We start from the raw sequence: 19,999 nt of genomic DNA, 5'->3' as shown, positions 1-19,999 counted from the left end.
CCCCTTCCTCTGTCTACATCAGGAGTCGGCACAGTCACATTATCTCCCACTTTAGCTGGTGGATGCGATTTGTCAGAAGCAGATTTCATTTTTTTTGCCTGTTTCTGAAGGTTTTCAGCAGCTGTTTGTCTTGCCTTTTGGATATCATCACCAATTTTAGAAGTTTCGATATCATTACAATCACTATCATCTCCTGAATTATTGTGATCATTTGTATGTCTATGGGTTAAATCAGTTTCAATAAGTTTTTGAACGTCATCTTCATCTTGAATATCCTTTATTATTTCTGGTGGTAGTGATGTCGTTGAAAGACCAACTCTGGGTTCAACTCCAAACATAGCTTTGTAAGGCGATTGTTTTATGCCCGAATGATAGGCCCTATTTTTCATAAATTGTACATATCTCAATCCTTCTGACCATTTAGTCGAGTGATTATCTTTTAGCCAACAACTGATCATGTTCTCGACGTCTTGGTTGGCTCTCTCGACAGAGCCCTGACTTTGGCTGTGCCGTGGTTTTCCATGCACTAGCTTAAGTTCTGGCCAAAGACTCGTCATTTCACATATAATACGATTGACGAATTCTCTTCCATTGTCTGACTGCAAAATACACGGGACACCTATTGTCAAAAATATATCATTCAAATGGTAGGCTACTTCTTCAGCTCGTTTAGATTCCAAAGCACGAAGCAAAATAAACTTGGTCAAGTGGTCTTGGTAGACCATGATAAATTTAAACTTTCCATCAGGTTGAGTCTGAAAATCAATGAGATCCACTTGGCACCTACTGTTCATTTCAGAATGTAAAATTGGCTTAGAAACTAAACCTCTTTTTTTTTTTTTTTTTTTTTTTTGATTTATATACTATTGCTGAGTGTGTGTACATCAATTACACTATTATGATTTACTTGTTTACTTTTATTTTTATCTCTTCTTGAATGTAAATCTTAAAGTTATCTCCAAGAATCTGGAAAATCCAGAAATTTGGACCATTCCAATCCTCAAGCCATCTAGACTTTTGGACTTTTACTGCATTCAAATTTATTAGACATGCTACAAACTAAGTGAAACTTACTTCAATATGAAACATTTATTTTGAATTCAGTTTCTCATATTTTATGATCCAATAAAGAAATAATAATAAAATTTATAAATAAAATAAAAAATTTAATACCATAAACTGTAAAATATAGTCTTCTTTTATATGAAGATCAATTGTTTCTAAAGTAGCATTTTCATTATTTGTTGCATCTCCAATGGCTACTGAGTTAATACTTCCACAGTAATGTCCCGAAACTATATTATTATAAACTAGCCATTTTCTGTGTGATAAAAAGTTTCCTTCCCATAAATCACTTAAATTAATAGGTGCTGATGTTAATCCTCCAATAAAAACATTATCAATTGCCCAATCACTGTGAGCTCGTCCATTGTGTTCAGGTTGCCACCAACGAACTCGTACACCATTTTGATTAAATTCAGTTGATAAAGGCACAGCAATATAACTGAAATATATTTTCATCTAAGTAAATAAAATTAATAAAAAAATATTTTCTGAATATAACTTTAAAACAAATATTGCTAATAAAAACATAAGTATTAATAAAATTTGAGATTTTAACTAAATTATTAAAACTACTTTATTTAAAATTTAAACTTTAATTAAACAAAAATATGCAAAATTTAAATGAAAAGAGATGATAATTCTTATTTAGTTATCATCATTTGAAAATCTTTGTGTGTACATATCAAATGTGCAAATACATATTCTAAGATATAAATAAAAAAATTAAAATAAATTATTAAGTAAGAAATTTGATTTTTGTAAAAAAAATAGCCTATGCTGACATTTTATGTACAAAATTGCATGAATAAAAATTATTTCTTCAATTTCTTCAAAATGTGCAAATAACACCCACCCTACTAAAACAGTGTTCTGCCCAACCTTTGTCCTCACAGAACAACAATCCTAGTGTTGTTACTGAATACTGGTCACCTTAGCAAAAATTTTAAAAACTAGATTCTTATTTATATCACAATCAAACATTTTTATTTAGAATTTAAAGTAATTTTAATAAAATACTCATCTTACAGATAATTCTAAATGAGAATTTTTGAAGGTGTATTCTTATGGTAATGAAATTTTAAAAAATATCACTTTATTAAAGATGGAATGAAATCTCCAAAAGCATTTCAGAACCAAAAATGAATTATTTCTGGATAACAAAGATTTATATTGTTATTAGATTTATGTTAAAGATTATTTGTAATTTGTATATACATGATCATTTGCCCAGTTCCATCATAAACTGTAATGATCCAACTTTTTTTTTAATTATACCAATATAGTTCATGATGGAACTGGTCAAATAATTAATATAAAGGCATTGAATATAATGTGCAGACATCCAATTTCTCAGAGTTAGTATAATAATAAGATATTTTTATATTTTATCTCTTATACCAGGGATGTCCAACTCATGACCTACTTAATATTTTTATGCGATCCACTGCACCCTAAACTTTTTAGGTACTGTGCCTTACGTCTTTTCTTGCCCCCCTTCGTCACATGGTGGGCCCAACTCGATGGAGAGGAGTTGTGTAATTCTGGAGTGTGTAACTGAGGGTGGGAGTTTTATTGAAGGGTGTGTCTTGGGGAGAAGTTAGAACAGAAGTGAAGAGAGGATGGGGAAGAAGCAAAGTAGTGCTGGTGGTGAAATTGTGTGGGAAAGTAAAGACTGTGCAACCAAATCAGTGTAGAGATTTTGAATTTTGAACTGTTTTCTGCCCAGAGTGAAGAAAAGGAAGAGGTACACTTCAAACTCATTTGTCGGTATCTTTTATGTCCTCACGTTACGGGAATTTTGAGCAGTATATTGTCGGGAGATTTGATGTTAACGATATTCGGTATACTGGATTGTCGGGCTCCGTATGTTCCTGTGACCTTTTTTCCTAGAAGTACTGTATGTTCTCAGGAAAATTAAGGGGTTATCTTGTTAATTTGGATTGTTGTCTTTGTCTAGTCCCTATTGAGATCAGTGGATTCCCCCTTCTAAGCATCTGCTCTATCAAGCACGCTTGTTCTAAATTTGTCCTTGCAAAGAAATCACTAAAGTTCTACGTGTCGACTTGTTCCCACATTCTATACTCTCACAGTACATTTTCATTTAGTTTGGTGAAGTATGTTGTAAACTGGATACATTTTGTCTGGATATACTTGTAATGATGTAACTGCTACTAGAATGCTGTACTACTCAACATGCATAACATACTATTCTGAACAGTTATTTTCGTGCATAAAAAACATCAAACTGCTGAAAGAAATAGGTTGAGTGATTCCCATTTAACTAACATTCTTAGAATTAAGACTAGTACCATAAATGCAGATATTGACAATATTATAAAAGAAAGGCAATATCAAAACTCGCATTGAATTTATATCTATTTTGTGTGAGTATAATTTGTTTTTACTGTCAATAATACAGTATTTTTTGTAATTATATATATATATTTATTTTCAAAATATGATATTTTCATTTTGAACTTTTTAAAAGCATATACAGTAGAACCTCGATTATCCGGACTAATTGGGGATGAAGGTANAAAATTAGATATTCACATTTTAAACTTTTTAAAGCATATACAGGGTGATTATAATTAAAGTTCCATTTTGAAATGGCCATAAAATGAAAACTACTGGATAGAATGTTATCAAACTTAGTAATAGTGTACAGAACATCATGGGATTTTATTTCCCGTGAAAAAAAAAATAGTTCAAAAACTCACCACCAATGGGAAATGGCGCTGTCTGCAATATTGTTAAACGAAGTAAGACACAAAGACATCATTGAAAATGTTTTTAATCGATTTTAAAATGAAAATGTTTGTGGAGTTATGCAAAATCACAATGGCTTGCGGCAGGAAGAAAGTGATATGCTAAGAGCTACTGTTGAGAACACAGTAATGCGATGTAACTTGCTTATCAAAAATGGTGGATGCCACATTGAACATGCTCTGTAACATGTTTTAAAATTGATTAAAAACATTTCAACAATGTCTTCATGTCTTATTTCATTTAACAATATTGCAGACAGCACCATTTCCCATTGGTGGTGAGTTTTTGAACCATTTTTTTTGTGGAAAATAAAATCCCATGATGTTCCATACACTATTACCAAGTTTGATAACATTTTGTTCAATAGTTTTCATTTTATGGCCATTTTAAAGTGGAACTTTAATTATAATCACCCTGTATTTATATAAATTACCTTTGTGATCCACTGAATATACATAAACTTTTAATTTGACCCTTAAAAAAAATGTTGGACAACCCTGCCTTATACTATATATCCAAAAATTTTTGGAACAATTGTATAATTCTGTTTTGCGCAATTTTATATTTTACTAATTTCCACAATTTTATTTCATTTGTTTTAGTTTTTTCATATTTTACAGAATTTAATATGAAATTGGATGATGATAATTATTTATTGTTTTCTTACATACTTTGGTGCAAAAAATAAAATTGATTTAGTTCTTCAAAATTAAGTGCTATTTCACATAATATAATTTACATATACCTAGATTTTGCATGTTGATCAAATCTCATTTCCTTAGCAGTATTCCAAGTAATACCACCATTTGTTGAAAACTGAAGAAAAACACCTTGATCACGAGATGTTGGTGATGTAATACAACCAAATCGAAAATAGAATTGAACAAGTGTCGCATTTCGTAAATCTAAATCTTTGGTAATTATCTGTCTAGTACAAGGCTAAAAAAAAAATTATTATTATTAATCAATTTACATTCATTATAATTATTTATAAATAATTTTTCAAATATAAACTGGATGAACTTAATAGTAAGTAAAATCTCCACCAACTTCATAATTAGTCCAGCAGCCATCTACATGATAAGCTATGTAACATTTTTGATCTACTCTGGTCTTCATTAGGAAATTAGAACATAATAGAATGTTCATTGAATTTAAATTGAATTCATTTAAATTGTATATGATATGAAATTAAATTTTCCTTTAACAGGAAAATTTAATTTCATATCATATACAATTTAAATCAGTTGTCATGCACATACTTCATACTGTATGGATAGGAATTTCACAAGGTATTGTCAAAGCATGCATGCCATGCTTTTTTTTTTATTTTATATTTTATTTAACTGCACAACACTGGGATGTATATAAAACATACAACTCACCAACCAATTAACTGGTGTGAATAACATTTAAGTGACGAATGCTTTTGTTAAGGTCATGTGATTTATATTCGAATGTTAATGGCCAGCCTGTTTTGAATTAAGAAAAGACCTGAAGAAGTGCCCAGAAGGGGTAACAAAAACATTCGTCACTTAAACATTATTCACACCAGTTAATTGGTTTTATGCCATGCTTTTGAGATTGCCCTTTCTTCTTTGTTATTAATGCAATTTCCTGCTTTGTTTGTCTTGAAAATTTCAGGGGCCTCCACTTCTTTAATACGTTCTCCATGTACCAATGTTTTTAACATGGAGGCTTGTTGGAAAAAATGGGATGATTCTAGCTTCCAATGCATAGACAGATAGGGCAGTGGTGATTTTGCCAAGGTGAATGTTGTATTAGTGCTCCTTAACATGTTTAGCTAGCCATTGCTTGGTGGAGCCAATGTAGATCAGATCTCTTTCCAATCTGTCAATCCCTAAGGGAAATGGCATATACCCAGGGACTCTATTCTTATTTAATGAAGCCTTTGTATTGATAAGTAAAGTGAAAATCAATGAAGGTTGATTGTAAGCTATGTAGTATCCTTGAGACCAGTGGAGTAGCGTGGGTGTCAGCCGCCCAGGGCAAAGGAAAATTTCGCTGCCCCCTTAAAAGACTAAAATTCAGTTTCGTCACAGAATAAGTAATGAAAAATTCCGTGCTCATTTCAATGTCCGAATCGTAGGTGCAACAAAAATATGAAATGAAATGGTTCAAATTTTACAATATATTATTATTATTTATTATGAAATTTTGCCACCCCCTAAAAGTGCCCCAGGTGGCACTTTTAGGGGGCCCCACTACACTACACTACTGCTTGAGACTGGCTATTTGATTATATACAGAAGATAAAATGTAATTATATTGTACTACCAAGGGGTCTTTCCTCTCTTTCTCCTTGGGTTAGGTTGTATCACCCTATTCTGGACCTGTAGCCAAAAGCTTACTATTGATGCTCTTAATGAGTTGCTTAGGAAATCCGTGATTGGTTGCTATATTCTTAAGAAAGTCTATTTTGAGTTGCACCCTGCTAGTGCAGTGGGTGCACTCTCTTGATGAATGCTTGGGTCAGTGGCATAGCAAACATAACTGGTGCCCAGGACACGGCACTTTATTAGCACCCCCCTCCAGAAACACATGTAGTTTGTCTTGGAGACTATTTGGATGCCCCTCTGCAAGTGGCGCCTGGTGCATGTTACACCCTTTGCACCCCCCTTGCTATGCTACTGGCTGGGGTGCTGCAATTTTATGGCAGTACAGGTTTGAATATCACCACCTTCTAAACAAATAAGTAGATCTAGGAAATGTACTGTACCTCCCTTTCACAAGTGAAAGAAATGTACATTTTGAGCCAATTTACATTCTGGCAGACTCCCATGACCCATACCACTATAAAATTGCAGCATTTGTGGTGCTCAGTCTCTCCATCTATGCATCAGAAGCCAGGATTGTTCCATTTTTTAACAAGTTTCCATGTTAAAAACATTGATAAGTGGTGAACATATTAGAGAGATAAAGGATCTTGAAATTTTTACGGCAAACAGAACAATAAATTGCATCAACAACAAAGAAGAAAAGGCAATCTCAAAAATATGGCAGGAATGCTTTGAAAATATCTTGTAATATATGTCCTGGCCATATATTACAAGATATGCACATGACAGCTAATTTAAATTGTATTTGATACAAAATTAAATTTTCCTGTTTGAAGATTCAACGAACATTCCATTATGCTCTAATTTCCAGATGAAGACCTTCAGACTAGGTCAAAAACATCCGAATGTTGATAATTTAGATGACTGCTAGACTAAAGTTGGTGGAGATTTTACTATTATAATAATTTTCTTAAATAATACATTAATACATGTATACATACCAAATAAATACAACAGACATATATATATATGAACAGAATTTGGGGAACAAAATACTCTACAGTTATTTGGTGTCTGTTAATATTACAAATGTAAATCCATCTCTGTAATCCAAAAAAAAAAAAACACACTTTGGTAGACATATCTCACAGCAATTTCTGGTTAGCAAATTATTTTTTATTTTCCATTAAACTACAAATATATTTCGGGTTGGTATAATGTACTCCAACCCCTCCTCAGTGCTAGTTCAAATAAACAAGAAATATTAAAACATGACTATGTTATACCATAGAAACAAACTAAATCATAAAAAACACTTACATTTCCAAATTATGTAAATTACAAAAAACTCTTTTTTGTTTTCAAAATAGGGATTGGGAGGGCAAACCTTCCTCATCCTTAACTGTATTTAAATATAAAATTGTGCATTCTGTATTAATATACGTCTAAAATTAAACAACCATAACTTCCAACAAACAAACTTCCATTATACTGACAATCATTTAAATTTTTTTACACATGGGTATATAACAGACATATATAATAGTAAAAAATTGTTAACATAGTAAAAAGAACATGAAGCGGCCATCAGATTGTAGTACAATAATTCTCTGTGGTATGATCATACAAATAACAATAATTGTAAAATTAACCAAAATAATATAAAAATTCTGCATTTTGAAAAAAATCTTTATAAAAGAAAATTTAAAGAGCATTTAGAAATAAGGAAACAAAAAAATAATTTAATAAATAACTCAGATGGTATGCAAATTGATTACNATAATATAAAAATTCTGCATTTTGAAAAAAATCTTTATAAAAGAAAATTTAAAGAGCATTTAGAAATAAGGAAACAAAAAAATAATTTAATAAATAACTCAGATGGTATGCAAATTGATTACTTCTGGTACAAATTAATAGATGGCACTAAAACAAGTTAAAACATGGTATAAATCATTTGTAAAAAATCTTCCATGGTAATTCTGATACTGGTATATTTTTAATAATATTGTCTGTGTATCAAAAAAACTTTTACATACGTATGTCAATTTTTACTATGTTAACAATTTTTTACTACGTCTGTTATATACCCATGTGTAAAAAAATTTAAATGATTGTCAGTATAATGAAAGTTTGTTTGTTGGAAGTTATGGTTAAGGTATGTTTAATTTTAGATGTATATTAACACGGAATGCACAATTTTATGTTTTACAGGTTAAAGATGAGGAAGGTTTGCCCTCCCAATCCCTATTTTAAAAACAAAAAAGAGTTTTTTGTAATTTACATAATGTGGAAATGTAAGTGTTTTTTATGATTTAGTTTGTTTCTATGGTATAACATAGTCATGTTTTAATATTTCTTGTTTATTTAATCTAGCACTGAGAAGGGGTTGGAGTACATTATACCAACCCGAAATATATTTGAAGTTCAATGAAAAATAAAAAATAATTTGCTAACCAGAAATTGCTGTGAGATACGTCTACCAAAGTGTGTTTTTTTGGATTACAGAGACGAATTTACATTTGTAATATACCATACAGCAAGCCATTTATATATTGTCTGTTAATATGTTGTTATGCAATAACAATGGAAATATAGCTTAACTTTTTGTTCAAGTTTTGATACAGTGATGTCTGAGTCATACATAACCCACCGATATGTAATTCTCTTTTATATGTATCTGATATATAACTGCAGGACCTTTATCTAGTCCAGTAACTTTATTTCTCTGTAAAACAAACATTTTTGAACTTCTCTTAAAACCTTCCTCATGTATTATTCAAAATTGGAAAAGTCTAAAGAACATGATGTTTTTCAAAATTTAAAACTTCTAATCAGATGTGCATAGATGATTGACTTCACACTTGGTAAGCACATGTTGATAAATATTTATCAAAATGTGCTTACCAAGCATGAGAAATGCATTTCTCTTCTTTAAAATTATTACAGTCTCCAAATTGGTCTGCTTTAAAGATCTCAAGGAATTTCCAATTCTCTGAGTTGTTCAGTAGAGAAAGCACATCTTATCCATTTTATCAAAGAGGCCTAATCTAATTTTGCTATACAGTAGACCCCTATAAAACGAATTCATATAGTTCAGATTCCTATATGACGGTGAAAAAATTGTCACTGTATTCGTAAAAACACTCTAAAAGCACTCGTATAATTCAGTAAAATGTCATCGCCGACTCGTGTTACAACAGGATTGGTCAAATCTAGACCAATAGCGGATATTGCACAAACCGTTGAGTTTAAACGAGCAGTGGACCTACTAAAAACCATTTATTATTTAACAGTCATAAAAATTATATTTATATTAATGATGTCTCCAAAGTTCAGCAAAGTTTTCACAGAAAAAATAATTTATCAGGAAGCACGCAAGCGCCATTCAATGCACCACTCCACAACGAAAACAAGCTTAAGCAATGGCATCGTCGAACAGTGCACACTTGGTAAGTAATCCTACAATTTTTTGTTTATAGCATAGTTTATATGGATTATTCACAAAAAATTATACATATTTTGGAAATGTTGAGTCGAATTAGTCTAGAATCGATTAATTTTATGGAAGAAAACCTTTCAAACAGCCATAGTCCGTAAACTGTACACGTGCTGGGCTGTGATTGGCTCATGTATTTAAGGACTTGTAGAACATCAATTTCATAAAGAACAGAACGTATCTACTGTGTTATAGGGGGTCAACTGTAATTCATTGTCTGACACATGTGGATAGGATTGTGGATCTCTTCGTGCGAACTAAGTAATATCTGTGTTCTTCCATCTGTTTTTTAGCAACCTTTCTTGTAGACTCTATATCAACTAAATTCATCTGGAATCTTTTGTCACATACCAGGTAAGGTCATTTAAGTTGTTATAACTTAAATAACCTTGCCTGGTTAATTGTTTGCCTGAAAAATTAGATCAGCCTCTTTGATAATATGTGCTATCTCTACTGAACAACTCAGAGAATTGAAATCCCTTGCGATCTTTAAAGTGGACTTGGAATTTGGAGGCTGTATTAATTATAAGCAAGAGAAATGCTTTTCTCATGCTTGGCAAGAACATTTTGATAAATATTTATAATTTAATTACGTCAACTATCTATGCGCATCTGATTGGAGATTTCAAATTTTGAAATACATTGTGTTCTTTAGACTTTTCCAATTTCAAATAACATTGGAGGAAGATCTAAGAAGATCAAAAACGTTTGTTTTATAGAAAAATAAAGTTGCAGGACTAAATAAAGATACCTGTATCCCTTGTATAACACAATAGTTACATTCTGAAAAAGTGCCACGTTATGCAAATCCATGCTATACAAAACAATGGACTAATGCAAAACATAGTGTTACATTCCAGAAGATAGCAGAAGTTTATTATTCTTTATCATTGCTAAGAGAGATATGTTTATTAAAGCAATCAATAATTAATTAACAATCATGATTAAAAATACTGTACAATGCATTAATATTAATTTTACGAGGTGTGTCTGGAAAGTAAGTACCGTTTTGGAAAAACTAGTATAAAAAATATTTTTTCAAAACAAAATTTATTTTTACATGAAAGAGCATGTTGGAAACTATTTTTCTACATAATTACCACCATTGTTCAGACATTTGTCATATCGGAAAACCAACTTGTCTATACCCTCTTCAAAGAAAGATGCCACCAGTGGAGACAGTCACTACTGAACATTGGTTGTTGCGTATTCATCACTGGCAAAGTGTCTCACTCCAAAATTACGCTTCAAGTTCAAGAACAAATGATCGTCTGCAGGAGCGAGGTCGGGTTGTACGGTGGGTGATCAAACTGCTCCCAACTGAATTGTTGAATAAGGTTTTGAGTGACAACAGCAGTATGGGGATGTGCATTGTCGTGAAGCAACACAATGCTTTTACTGAGATTTACACGCCTTTTGTTTTGAATTGCACGGCGAAGTTTTTGTAATGTTTCACAGCATCGTTCCACATTGATGCTTTCACCTCTGGGAAGGAACTCAACAAGCAGAATGCCCTGTCTGTCCCAGAACACAGTGCACATGATTTTTCGTGCTGACAACGTTGTTTTGAATTTGTGTCTTGTGGGGGACCATGGGTGCCTCCACTCCATCGACTGTTGTTTTGATTCTGGAGTGACATGACAAACCTAAGTTTCATCACCAGTAACAATTTTGTTTAGGAAATCATTACCTTTTCACTGTATCGGGTAAGAAATGTCAAAGCACTTCCAAGTTGCTTCGTTTTGTGGAAACCGTAAGCATTTTGGGATCCAACAGGAACACAATTTGTGATAATTTAAGCGAATTGTGACAATCACATGCAAAACAGTATTTGAAATTTGTGGAAACTCATCACAAAGCAATCTTATTGTGAACCGTCTGTTTTCAAGAATTTTCTCATTCACTTTTGCAACCAAACCATCATTGACAACAGAAGGCCGGCCACTCCATGCTTCGTCATGAACATTGGTGCATCCAGCATTGAATCGTCGAACCCACTTTCTCACCATTCCATCACTCATTATATTTTCACCATAAATCTCTACAAGATGACGATGAATTTCAACTGGCTTAACATTCTTTGTGTTCAAAAACCATATTATAGAATGCACTTCACAGTTGGCGGGATCGACAATAGTCTTAAACATTTTGAACGCTCACTAACACGTGGAAAAACAACACAATCCGGCTGTAATGGCGTCACTGGACTGACAATCAACCAGAGAGACGTGTGCGCAGGCACTGAACTGCGATACTACCACTGCAATGGCGGTAGAATGAAACGGTACTTACTTTCCGGACAGGCCTCGTAATTATAAGATAAATGGAAAAAAAAAACTGAGAAGAATCCTTCTAAATTCATAAGTGAAAGATACAAATGCCTGTCAAATGGCAAAAAAAAAATTATTGAACACATGTATATTTTGTCTAATATATATCCATATTCTATATTAAGCAATCAATCCAATTTAGTATTTCAACATTGCTTTTTGTCTTATTATATTTTCTAAATTAATCGTTATTATTTGAATAATCATATATATGACAATATATTAGGAGCAGTCAAATGAAAATGAGACAGATGAGAAAAGAGTAAGTAAACTGTTTATTATTTCAAAAGTAATTGTCATCATTGTTAATACATTTATCCCACTGTGAGACAAGATAGTCAATGCCTTCATAGAAAAATGTTTGCGGTTGCCTACGGAACCATGATTGTACCCAGGTGTGCACCTTTTCGTCCGAAGCAAATTGACAGCCACGAATGTCTTTCTTTGAGGCTCCAAAAATATGGTAATCGCATGGGGAGAAATCGGGACTGTATGGAGGATGTGTATGGACTATGCTGCAGAAGTTTCCTGGGAACTTCTGCAGCGTAGTCAAAACAACCTTGGTAACATGTGGATAGGCATTATCCTCAACAGAATGATGCTGTCTGTCAACATTCCTGGGTGTTTGAATTTGATGGCACGCTTCAATTTTTGCAAAGTTTCTATGTATCACTGTGCGTTAATTGTGGAGCTGTATTCCAGAAAGTCAACAAACAGCAGACCTACATAGTGATGTTGGACGCACACGACTCATCAACCTCACTTCGAGCACAGACAAATGGCACAGTGGTGAACGTTCACACTGTGCCTTCCTGATTCCCAATAGAGGGCACTTCTATATACACACCTACCTGAATTACCAACTTAGTGCCACACTTGTTATATAGTTTGTCTCATTTTCATTTGACTGCCCCTAATATATAGCTATATATATTTTATATTAAACTATGCACATCAATAATAAAAATAATTAAAACTAATAAATTGTATTTTAATTCAAATACCCTCATGTCCAGATTTATTTGTGTTTTTTGAAAAATGCCTTAAAAATATTTTATCCTACAAAAATTTTTAAAAATTCTACAGTAAAATTCAAAATTTATGTTTATAATTAACTCAACTTTAGGAAAAAAATCAAAAATAATGAAAGTAAAATCTATTTAAAGTTGATTATACTGTATATTCATTAATAATAATTTAACATTGTATAATTTATTTTTGAAAAGATCAGAAGTCAAAAGTATTAATATAATTTTTAAAATATACTTACGAACAACCACCCATGCTACATCTTCCATGTCCTGAACACATGTAAGAACATTCATCACCTATATAAACATGTCCAACAGCCCATGTTTGAGAACTTTTGAAACCTTGATGCTGAATCCAACGAAATCGAGTATTGTGTGTTCTGAAATAAATACTTACAACATTTAGTATTAACTCAAATTTTAAGTGCCAAAAAATATACTGTATTTACTCAAATAATCTGTACCCTCATGTAATGCATGCACCTTATATTTTTAAGATACTGATTTTAAGAAAATCATGGCTAAGTTAAGTTATTACATATTTAATAAATTGTATTATAGCCAATAACCATTTACTACAGACTTTAACCAATTTTACTATAAATGATGGTTGTAACATGATAATTTCAATTTCAACACCTAATATTGTCCCTGTAACTGTTTACTTGAATCTACAAACATTTCAAGCACTTTTGATAGCCTGCTTCAGATAAACCATTGTATTAGAACAATCATCAAAACTACAGTTTAAATGTACAAATAAGGTTTGAATACAGTTCTAATTCAAAATTATAAAATTATATTTAAAATTATTCATAGCCCATCATAAAATTCAAATAAATTAGAAATTATCATTAAAATACTTAAAACTTATAAACAATTAATATTACAAAAACAAACTGCACAGAGGAAAAAAAAACAATAAACTTTATATTTACTTTTGAAAATAGATAGTTTAATTTCAATATAATAGATATTTGAATTGACACTGTATGATCCGCAAATGAAAAGGTACAAAGAAAAGGCTCTACGACAATTGTATATTCACAGTCCTGTTCCTTTATTTCACTTTGAACAAAATATAAAAAGAATCCCAACTGATTTAATGATGATTTACAATCGGGCATGATTTTCACGAAGGACTCTTTGTTCCAAACAAAGCATGATGACACATCTGTCCCGATCGCGTAACAATAAATTTCGGACAAGCGTGTAACTAAGTCTAACTTAACTCTAACTTAAATTTTACTTAATACTAATGAAATAATGGTGAAGATAGAATAATAGGAAAGAATGAGAAAATGAGATGATTCACCCGGGATTTCTATATGTCAGGTTGATCAACACCTTGGGTAGAACCTGATTCTTTTATCGTGACCTCTGTCTTCAAGAACCTCTCTACTCAAGTTTTCTTCAGAGCTCTTCATGACACGTCCGACTTCCCTCATGTCTCGTCAAAAACAAGTCCCTCTCTCATGGCCGCTATTTCCCAGGTCATCTTCTTTCTATTGTCTTCCCCTGATTCTTAGAACAGCTAATCCTACTCTTAGGCGATAACGGTCTTTGGAAAGTTTAAGGAAACAAAAGAACAAAGAAACAAAGAAAAGGCTAAGACTTACAAAAATAAACTTACAAATATACAAGATCACAGTGTGGCCGTCGGCCACACTGTGATCTTGTATATAACTTTTGTACATAAAGATAGTTTTAATCATGTATCTTGCTTGCCTCCTCCTTTTATGGTAACCAAATTCATTCACCCCTGTGAATATTAATCCCACGGATATTCACAGATCCCACATATTGAACCATTCTCGATAGGTTTTGATCACAGAAGGTATTATCTTTATTGTTTTGCAGAATATTGCATTAATAGATGGACAATCTGTGTTGATAGTCAATAATTATATTCATGTGATTACAAATTTTCATAGTGTTTTATTGTATTCAACTACTACACTGCAAAATATATGCCAAGTATCTTTTTGTTCTCTATTTTGCATTTTATATATGTTTTTTATGTCATTTGTTTTATTACCTTTCTTGGGTATCCATCTTTCACTGCTATCTGCTCTAGTCATTTAAGCTAATATGTTTAAGATGTCAGAGCTTTACTAATGCCCTGAACACTGCTAGCTTATAGCTAAAGAGTCATTTGAGTGAGTGATAATAAAAAAAGAGTTGATACCCTGGTTTAAGATATATGCTGCTATCAATTTGGTCTCCTCTGAGTATAAGCATAAGCTTTAAGTCAAAAATTGGCTGATGTAATCACTCACAGACACCTTCCATATTGGAAGGTGTCTGTGAGTACATTCCAGCAGGTACATTTATTGGAAAAAACAAATATTTTCAATCACTTTCAGAAACTGTAGTAATGGGCTCTCCTGTTCAAGTTTCAGTTTGAGGTCCAAGAGATTGTTATTGACACCAGACAAGAAATTATCTATGCTAGGTGTTTTCTTCCAGATAATCAATGTATCATTAACATATCTTGTGTATAGAGTGATGTGCAATATGTTGGTTACCCAAAATTATCCTACCTTGATTATTTTGGATAATTAAAGCTCTCTTGTAAAATCAAATTTCATTCCATTTTTACTTATAAGAGGAAAAATATTGTGAAAATTTCTTTCATATTATCATTGAAAACTTATTTTCCTTATTTGCTGTAATATTTCCTAATAGCATGTCAAAAAAATCACAATTTTTAAACTATTTAAAAAAGTAGACAAAAAGTTAGATGAATGAATTAATGGCCAAATGCAATCCATGTAAACAAACAAGATTTTTCTTGTATATTTCTATCTCATATCTTTCTATCTTGTATATATAGTTCAAAAGTTACAGCTTTTTATTGTTGACATTACAGCTAATCATAGAAGTTAAAGATTGCATATAAAAGCATTTTCATATCTTCTATTTAAACAGAATTCATTAATGAATTACACTGAATTACATATGTAATGCACACATCCACTTGAGATATGAAGTTTAATTTCAAGATTTTAGTACTGTAATTTCAAGCAGATAACCTATGATGGCATATATTCCAATACAAAAATCCTTATATAAATTACCCCATTGTATACTGTAGTGCTTTGCGACTATTTTTTTGTTTGTTTTGGTTTTTCCCTCGACCCCTTCGTTTTTGTTCGTAGTGCCACCTTTTCCCAATTCACCTCATGTCGGCAGCCAGATTGGCCAGTAGAAGTCACGTGAGGAGGATATCCACTTAGTAGGTTATAAAAGGTCAGGACCCATGTGTAGTAGGACCTTTTGTTATTTTTCTTGTTCCCAATTCGCAGTGTTTTGGCCATACGTGAATATAGGAGATCAAGATGCTGAGTGTGAGAGGGTCGAAAATGGAAATAAAGCCGGAGATACGGCAATCCGTTAACATCCAACTAATGATAGTTTTACATAGAGTTACAACGTATTTAAGAGAAAGAAGATCAGCGGAGGATTCATCCAAACAGAGTAGTTTTGTAATATTTTCTTTGTTACATGCCTTTCCTTGTTCCCCTGTTATAACGTGTCGTGAGCCCCCTTAAAGGAGAGGAGAAAAGAGGGAAGTGCCTAAATGTGTGCAGCATTTTATTCTACTATGTGAATATTGTAAAAATCGTCAATTTCGTGTTCTATGTATATATCGCAATCGCGCCAAACTGGAATTAATTAATTAAAAGCTAGTATATCTGTCAAGCCGACTTGTCCATTAATTTTTGTTTAGCCCTGCAGGCCTCATCCTACAGGGGATCTCTACAATATCCTGAACCTCTGGGGAAATCATTGAAAGCAAGAAAATTATTGGTAGGCAATTAGAAGTTGCCATCTCAAGCATTAAAATATTACTTTTTCTGTTTCATTTTTTGTTAACAAATCATTGTAGATATATATAAACAACGAGCAATTATTTATTGTAACATCATCACAATGCTGGGCTGCAATTTTTAATCATATTTTTAATTTATTTAATTTAAAATATATTCTCTCCACCATAAATTAGTAGTGACTTGCCTCTGTACATCATTTTTTTCCTTTAACAATAAAGTCATGCTGGTCATCTATCTAACATCTTTCAGGGGAAAATTTTTGAACTGAAATAATATGACTTCTGGTTTGCATCAGAAGTTGGTATATAGTTAATTGGGAGCTCCTGCCCACGTTTCCATATCTAATCTTGTCTTTCATCTATCTAACTCCATTGTTGAAATTAAGGAAAGATGGACAGATGGATGTATGAAGTGGAAATTTATAGGTCTACAATTTTTTAAAATGCAGCCCAATCAAGCCCAAATATTCTATAATAATCATATTCATTTCTAGATTATTTAAACTATAGTTTTGCTAACTATTAATAATTACGATAATTTTTGAAGTAAATTTAACAATTATTAAATTTATTTTTAAAACTCTGTAATGGAAATATCCATTTTACATTAATTAAATTAACATTTGTATAAAATTTAAAATATTAAATAAATTTTAATCTGGTCAGGCATTAGCAAAGACAATAGCTTAGTACAGTGGCATATATACACAAACATGCTCTTGCATATTGTCTTCACTAACATATGTTTGAAGATATCAATACTTCATTTGTAAGATATGGTGAGAAGGAAGTGGCTACTGAAAATCCATTCCTGTGCTCACTGGTAATTTGATTGCAAGTGTTTGTGAACTGTCCCAAGTATGTAAATTAAGTGTGAAAGTAAATGAATCTGATTTAACATTTTTATTTTATTGTGCCAGTAATGATGATAAAATAAATTCAGAAAAAATTAAACAGAAAATAATTTTATTATTGGCATTAACATTATTTTCAGTTTAATTGTTCAAAATGTTGTAACCTTGTAAGTTTCAGTTGCTTTAATATCTTAATTTTGTAAAATTTAATAATTTTCGGTTTCTTGTATTTTGACTGAATTATTATGTATTAGGTTGAAAATTAATCTTAATTGCAATTATTTATTAAAAAATTAAAATAAATAAACTTACCTTGTATATGATGGTAAAGGAAGAGTAATTCGAGTAATTGTAGTACACACATCAGAAAAATAAATACTTGGTTCAAAATATTCCATGCAATCAACGTCAGAAGGAAGACAATGTTTTCGTGCCAAAGACCATGTCTTCCCCATATCAGTACTATATTCAAGTGAAATTTCTGTAATTTGGAGATAGTTTGAAAAAATATGATGTTTTAATCCAATAATTATTCATGGAAATTTTCAGTATAAAATTAAAATAAAATAAAGTTTATATAAAAATAATTAAAAATTCACTATAATTAACAATTCACATATGAGACCAGTCAAAACAAATTGAGACTAATTTTTTTCTTATATTAATCACTCTGAGGAATAGTAACTGTGATTTTTATTTTCCTATGGAATTTAATGCACTTCTGCTNCAACCAAACCATCATTGACAACAGAAGGCCGGCCACTCCATGCTTCGTCATGAACATTGGTGCATCCAGCATTGAATCGTCGAACCCACTTTCTCACCATTCCATCACTCATTATATTTTCACCATAAATCTCTACAAGATGACGATGAATTTCAACTGGCTTAACATTCTTTGTGTTCAAAAACCGTATTACAGAATGCACTTCACAGTCGGCGGCATCGACAATAGTCTTAAACATTTTGAACGCTCACTAACATGTGGAAAAACAACACAATCTGGCTCTAATGGCGTCACTGGACTGACAATCAACCAGAGACTCGTGTGCGCAAACACTGAACTGTGATACCACTGTTGCGGTGGTGGTAGAACAAAACGGTACTTACTTTCCGGACAGGCCTCATAGTTAAACAAGGGCAAATGCCCTTGTTTAACTACGAGGCAAAGTATCTTTTACAAAGTATTCTTTTTACAAAGTATCATTGTCATCCCAGCATTTTTGTTGATCTTGATCAGAAGTATCAACAGTATTTTCATATTTTTTATTTTTATCATAAAAAATGTTTATGGATGATGAAATAAAAATGTGTTTTAATCGAAAATTTGTTCTAGTGAATCGCATTAGTTCCCTTGAGTAATAAACAACTTTTTTCTAGAATTTGTGTTTGAATACAGAATTGTTCGAGTACTGCAATACCATTGTATTTCATTTGTTTGTCATTTTACAAACGATAGCTTACCTACAGTTAAAAAAAAGTTTAATAGCATTTATCTAAAAATGTTTAAATAAAATTTACTAAATACGCAGATTAATCTATAAAAACAAAACACAGTGACAGTCTTAAGGACTAAAGTCTGAAAGTAACAACAATTGTACCTGGTTGATAGGAAAGTCAGTGCAATTTTTTTTTCTTGTCAAATCAGTTTTCATTAAAGTAAACCTGACAAAAAGCACAAAATAATTTGAAAATTTCAATATTCTAAAATCTATGGGAAAAATTGAGACAACACACATGCTTACTTGAAGAAGAAAAAAGCAAATCATGAAGTTTACACTTAAAAATTGTGAAATTTTGTATGGAGGATTTCCAAAACCATGTTAGAGTGAAAAAGTGTTGTACAAGGGATACCTGTTCTGTGGTTATATATTTGTTTTGTGAATATTTGTTCTTATATGTATCTCTCTGTTGTTTCCAGCAATACACCATTTATTAGTATGCATGTCAACAATAATTTATTTCTTCAAATTATTCATTGTGTAAAGAGAAGTAATAATTACAGTAGAACCTTGATTATCTGGACTAATTGGGGATGAAGGTAGTCCAGATAAGGAAAAATCCGGATAATCGAAACAAATACTTTAATTTGTCTTTTAATGATAATATAACACGTTTTCTTTTCGATGACATATCGATAATATTAAAAGTAAATACTGTATTTAAATCGTGATCAAATTTTCAAGAAACAAATGTTCATATTGAATTTGGACTACTACTGACCAACGCTAACAGACTACCTATTGTTTAAAAGGCCCTCTGGTGGCGCAAGAAGACGGATTTTATAAAATAAAAAGCAGTTGAAACTGCATTTTT

General features: G+C 31.7%; 1 protein-coding gene across 1 annotated transcript in view; it reads right to left on the bottom strand.

Moving 5' to 3' along the window:
• Positions 1-19,999, bottom strand: part of LOC111628903 (reelin-like) — a 283,387-nt gene that overhangs the window by 41,219 nt on the left and 222,169 nt on the right. The window contains exons 52-58 of the mRNA XM_023372760.1: positions 18,420-18,579; positions 17,996-18,164; positions 13,234-13,374; positions 11,926-12,014; positions 11,538-11,698; positions 4,580-4,773; positions 1,174-1,504 (exon numbers count right to left, since the gene is read on the bottom strand). Coding sequence (XP_023228528.1) covers positions 1,174-1,504; positions 4,580-4,773; positions 11,538-11,698; positions 11,926-12,014; positions 13,234-13,374; positions 17,996-18,164; positions 18,420-18,579 — 1,245 coding nt within the window. The remainder of the gene's footprint in view (positions 1-1,173; positions 1,505-4,579; positions 4,774-11,537; positions 11,699-11,925; positions 12,015-13,233; positions 13,375-17,995; positions 18,165-18,419; positions 18,580-19,999) is intronic.

The sequence above is a fragment of the Centruroides sculpturatus genome, unplaced genomic scaffold (genome assembly GCF_000671375.1).
Source record: "Centruroides sculpturatus isolate CEXI.00-Female unplaced genomic scaffold, Cexi_2.0 scaffold423, whole genome shotgun sequence".
Taxonomy (NCBI): Eukaryota; Metazoa; Arthropoda; class Arachnida; order Scorpiones; family Buthidae; genus Centruroides; species Centruroides sculpturatus.
The sequence above is the reverse complement of the archived record's forward strand: the minus strand, read 5'-3'. Positions and strand labels throughout refer to the sequence as shown.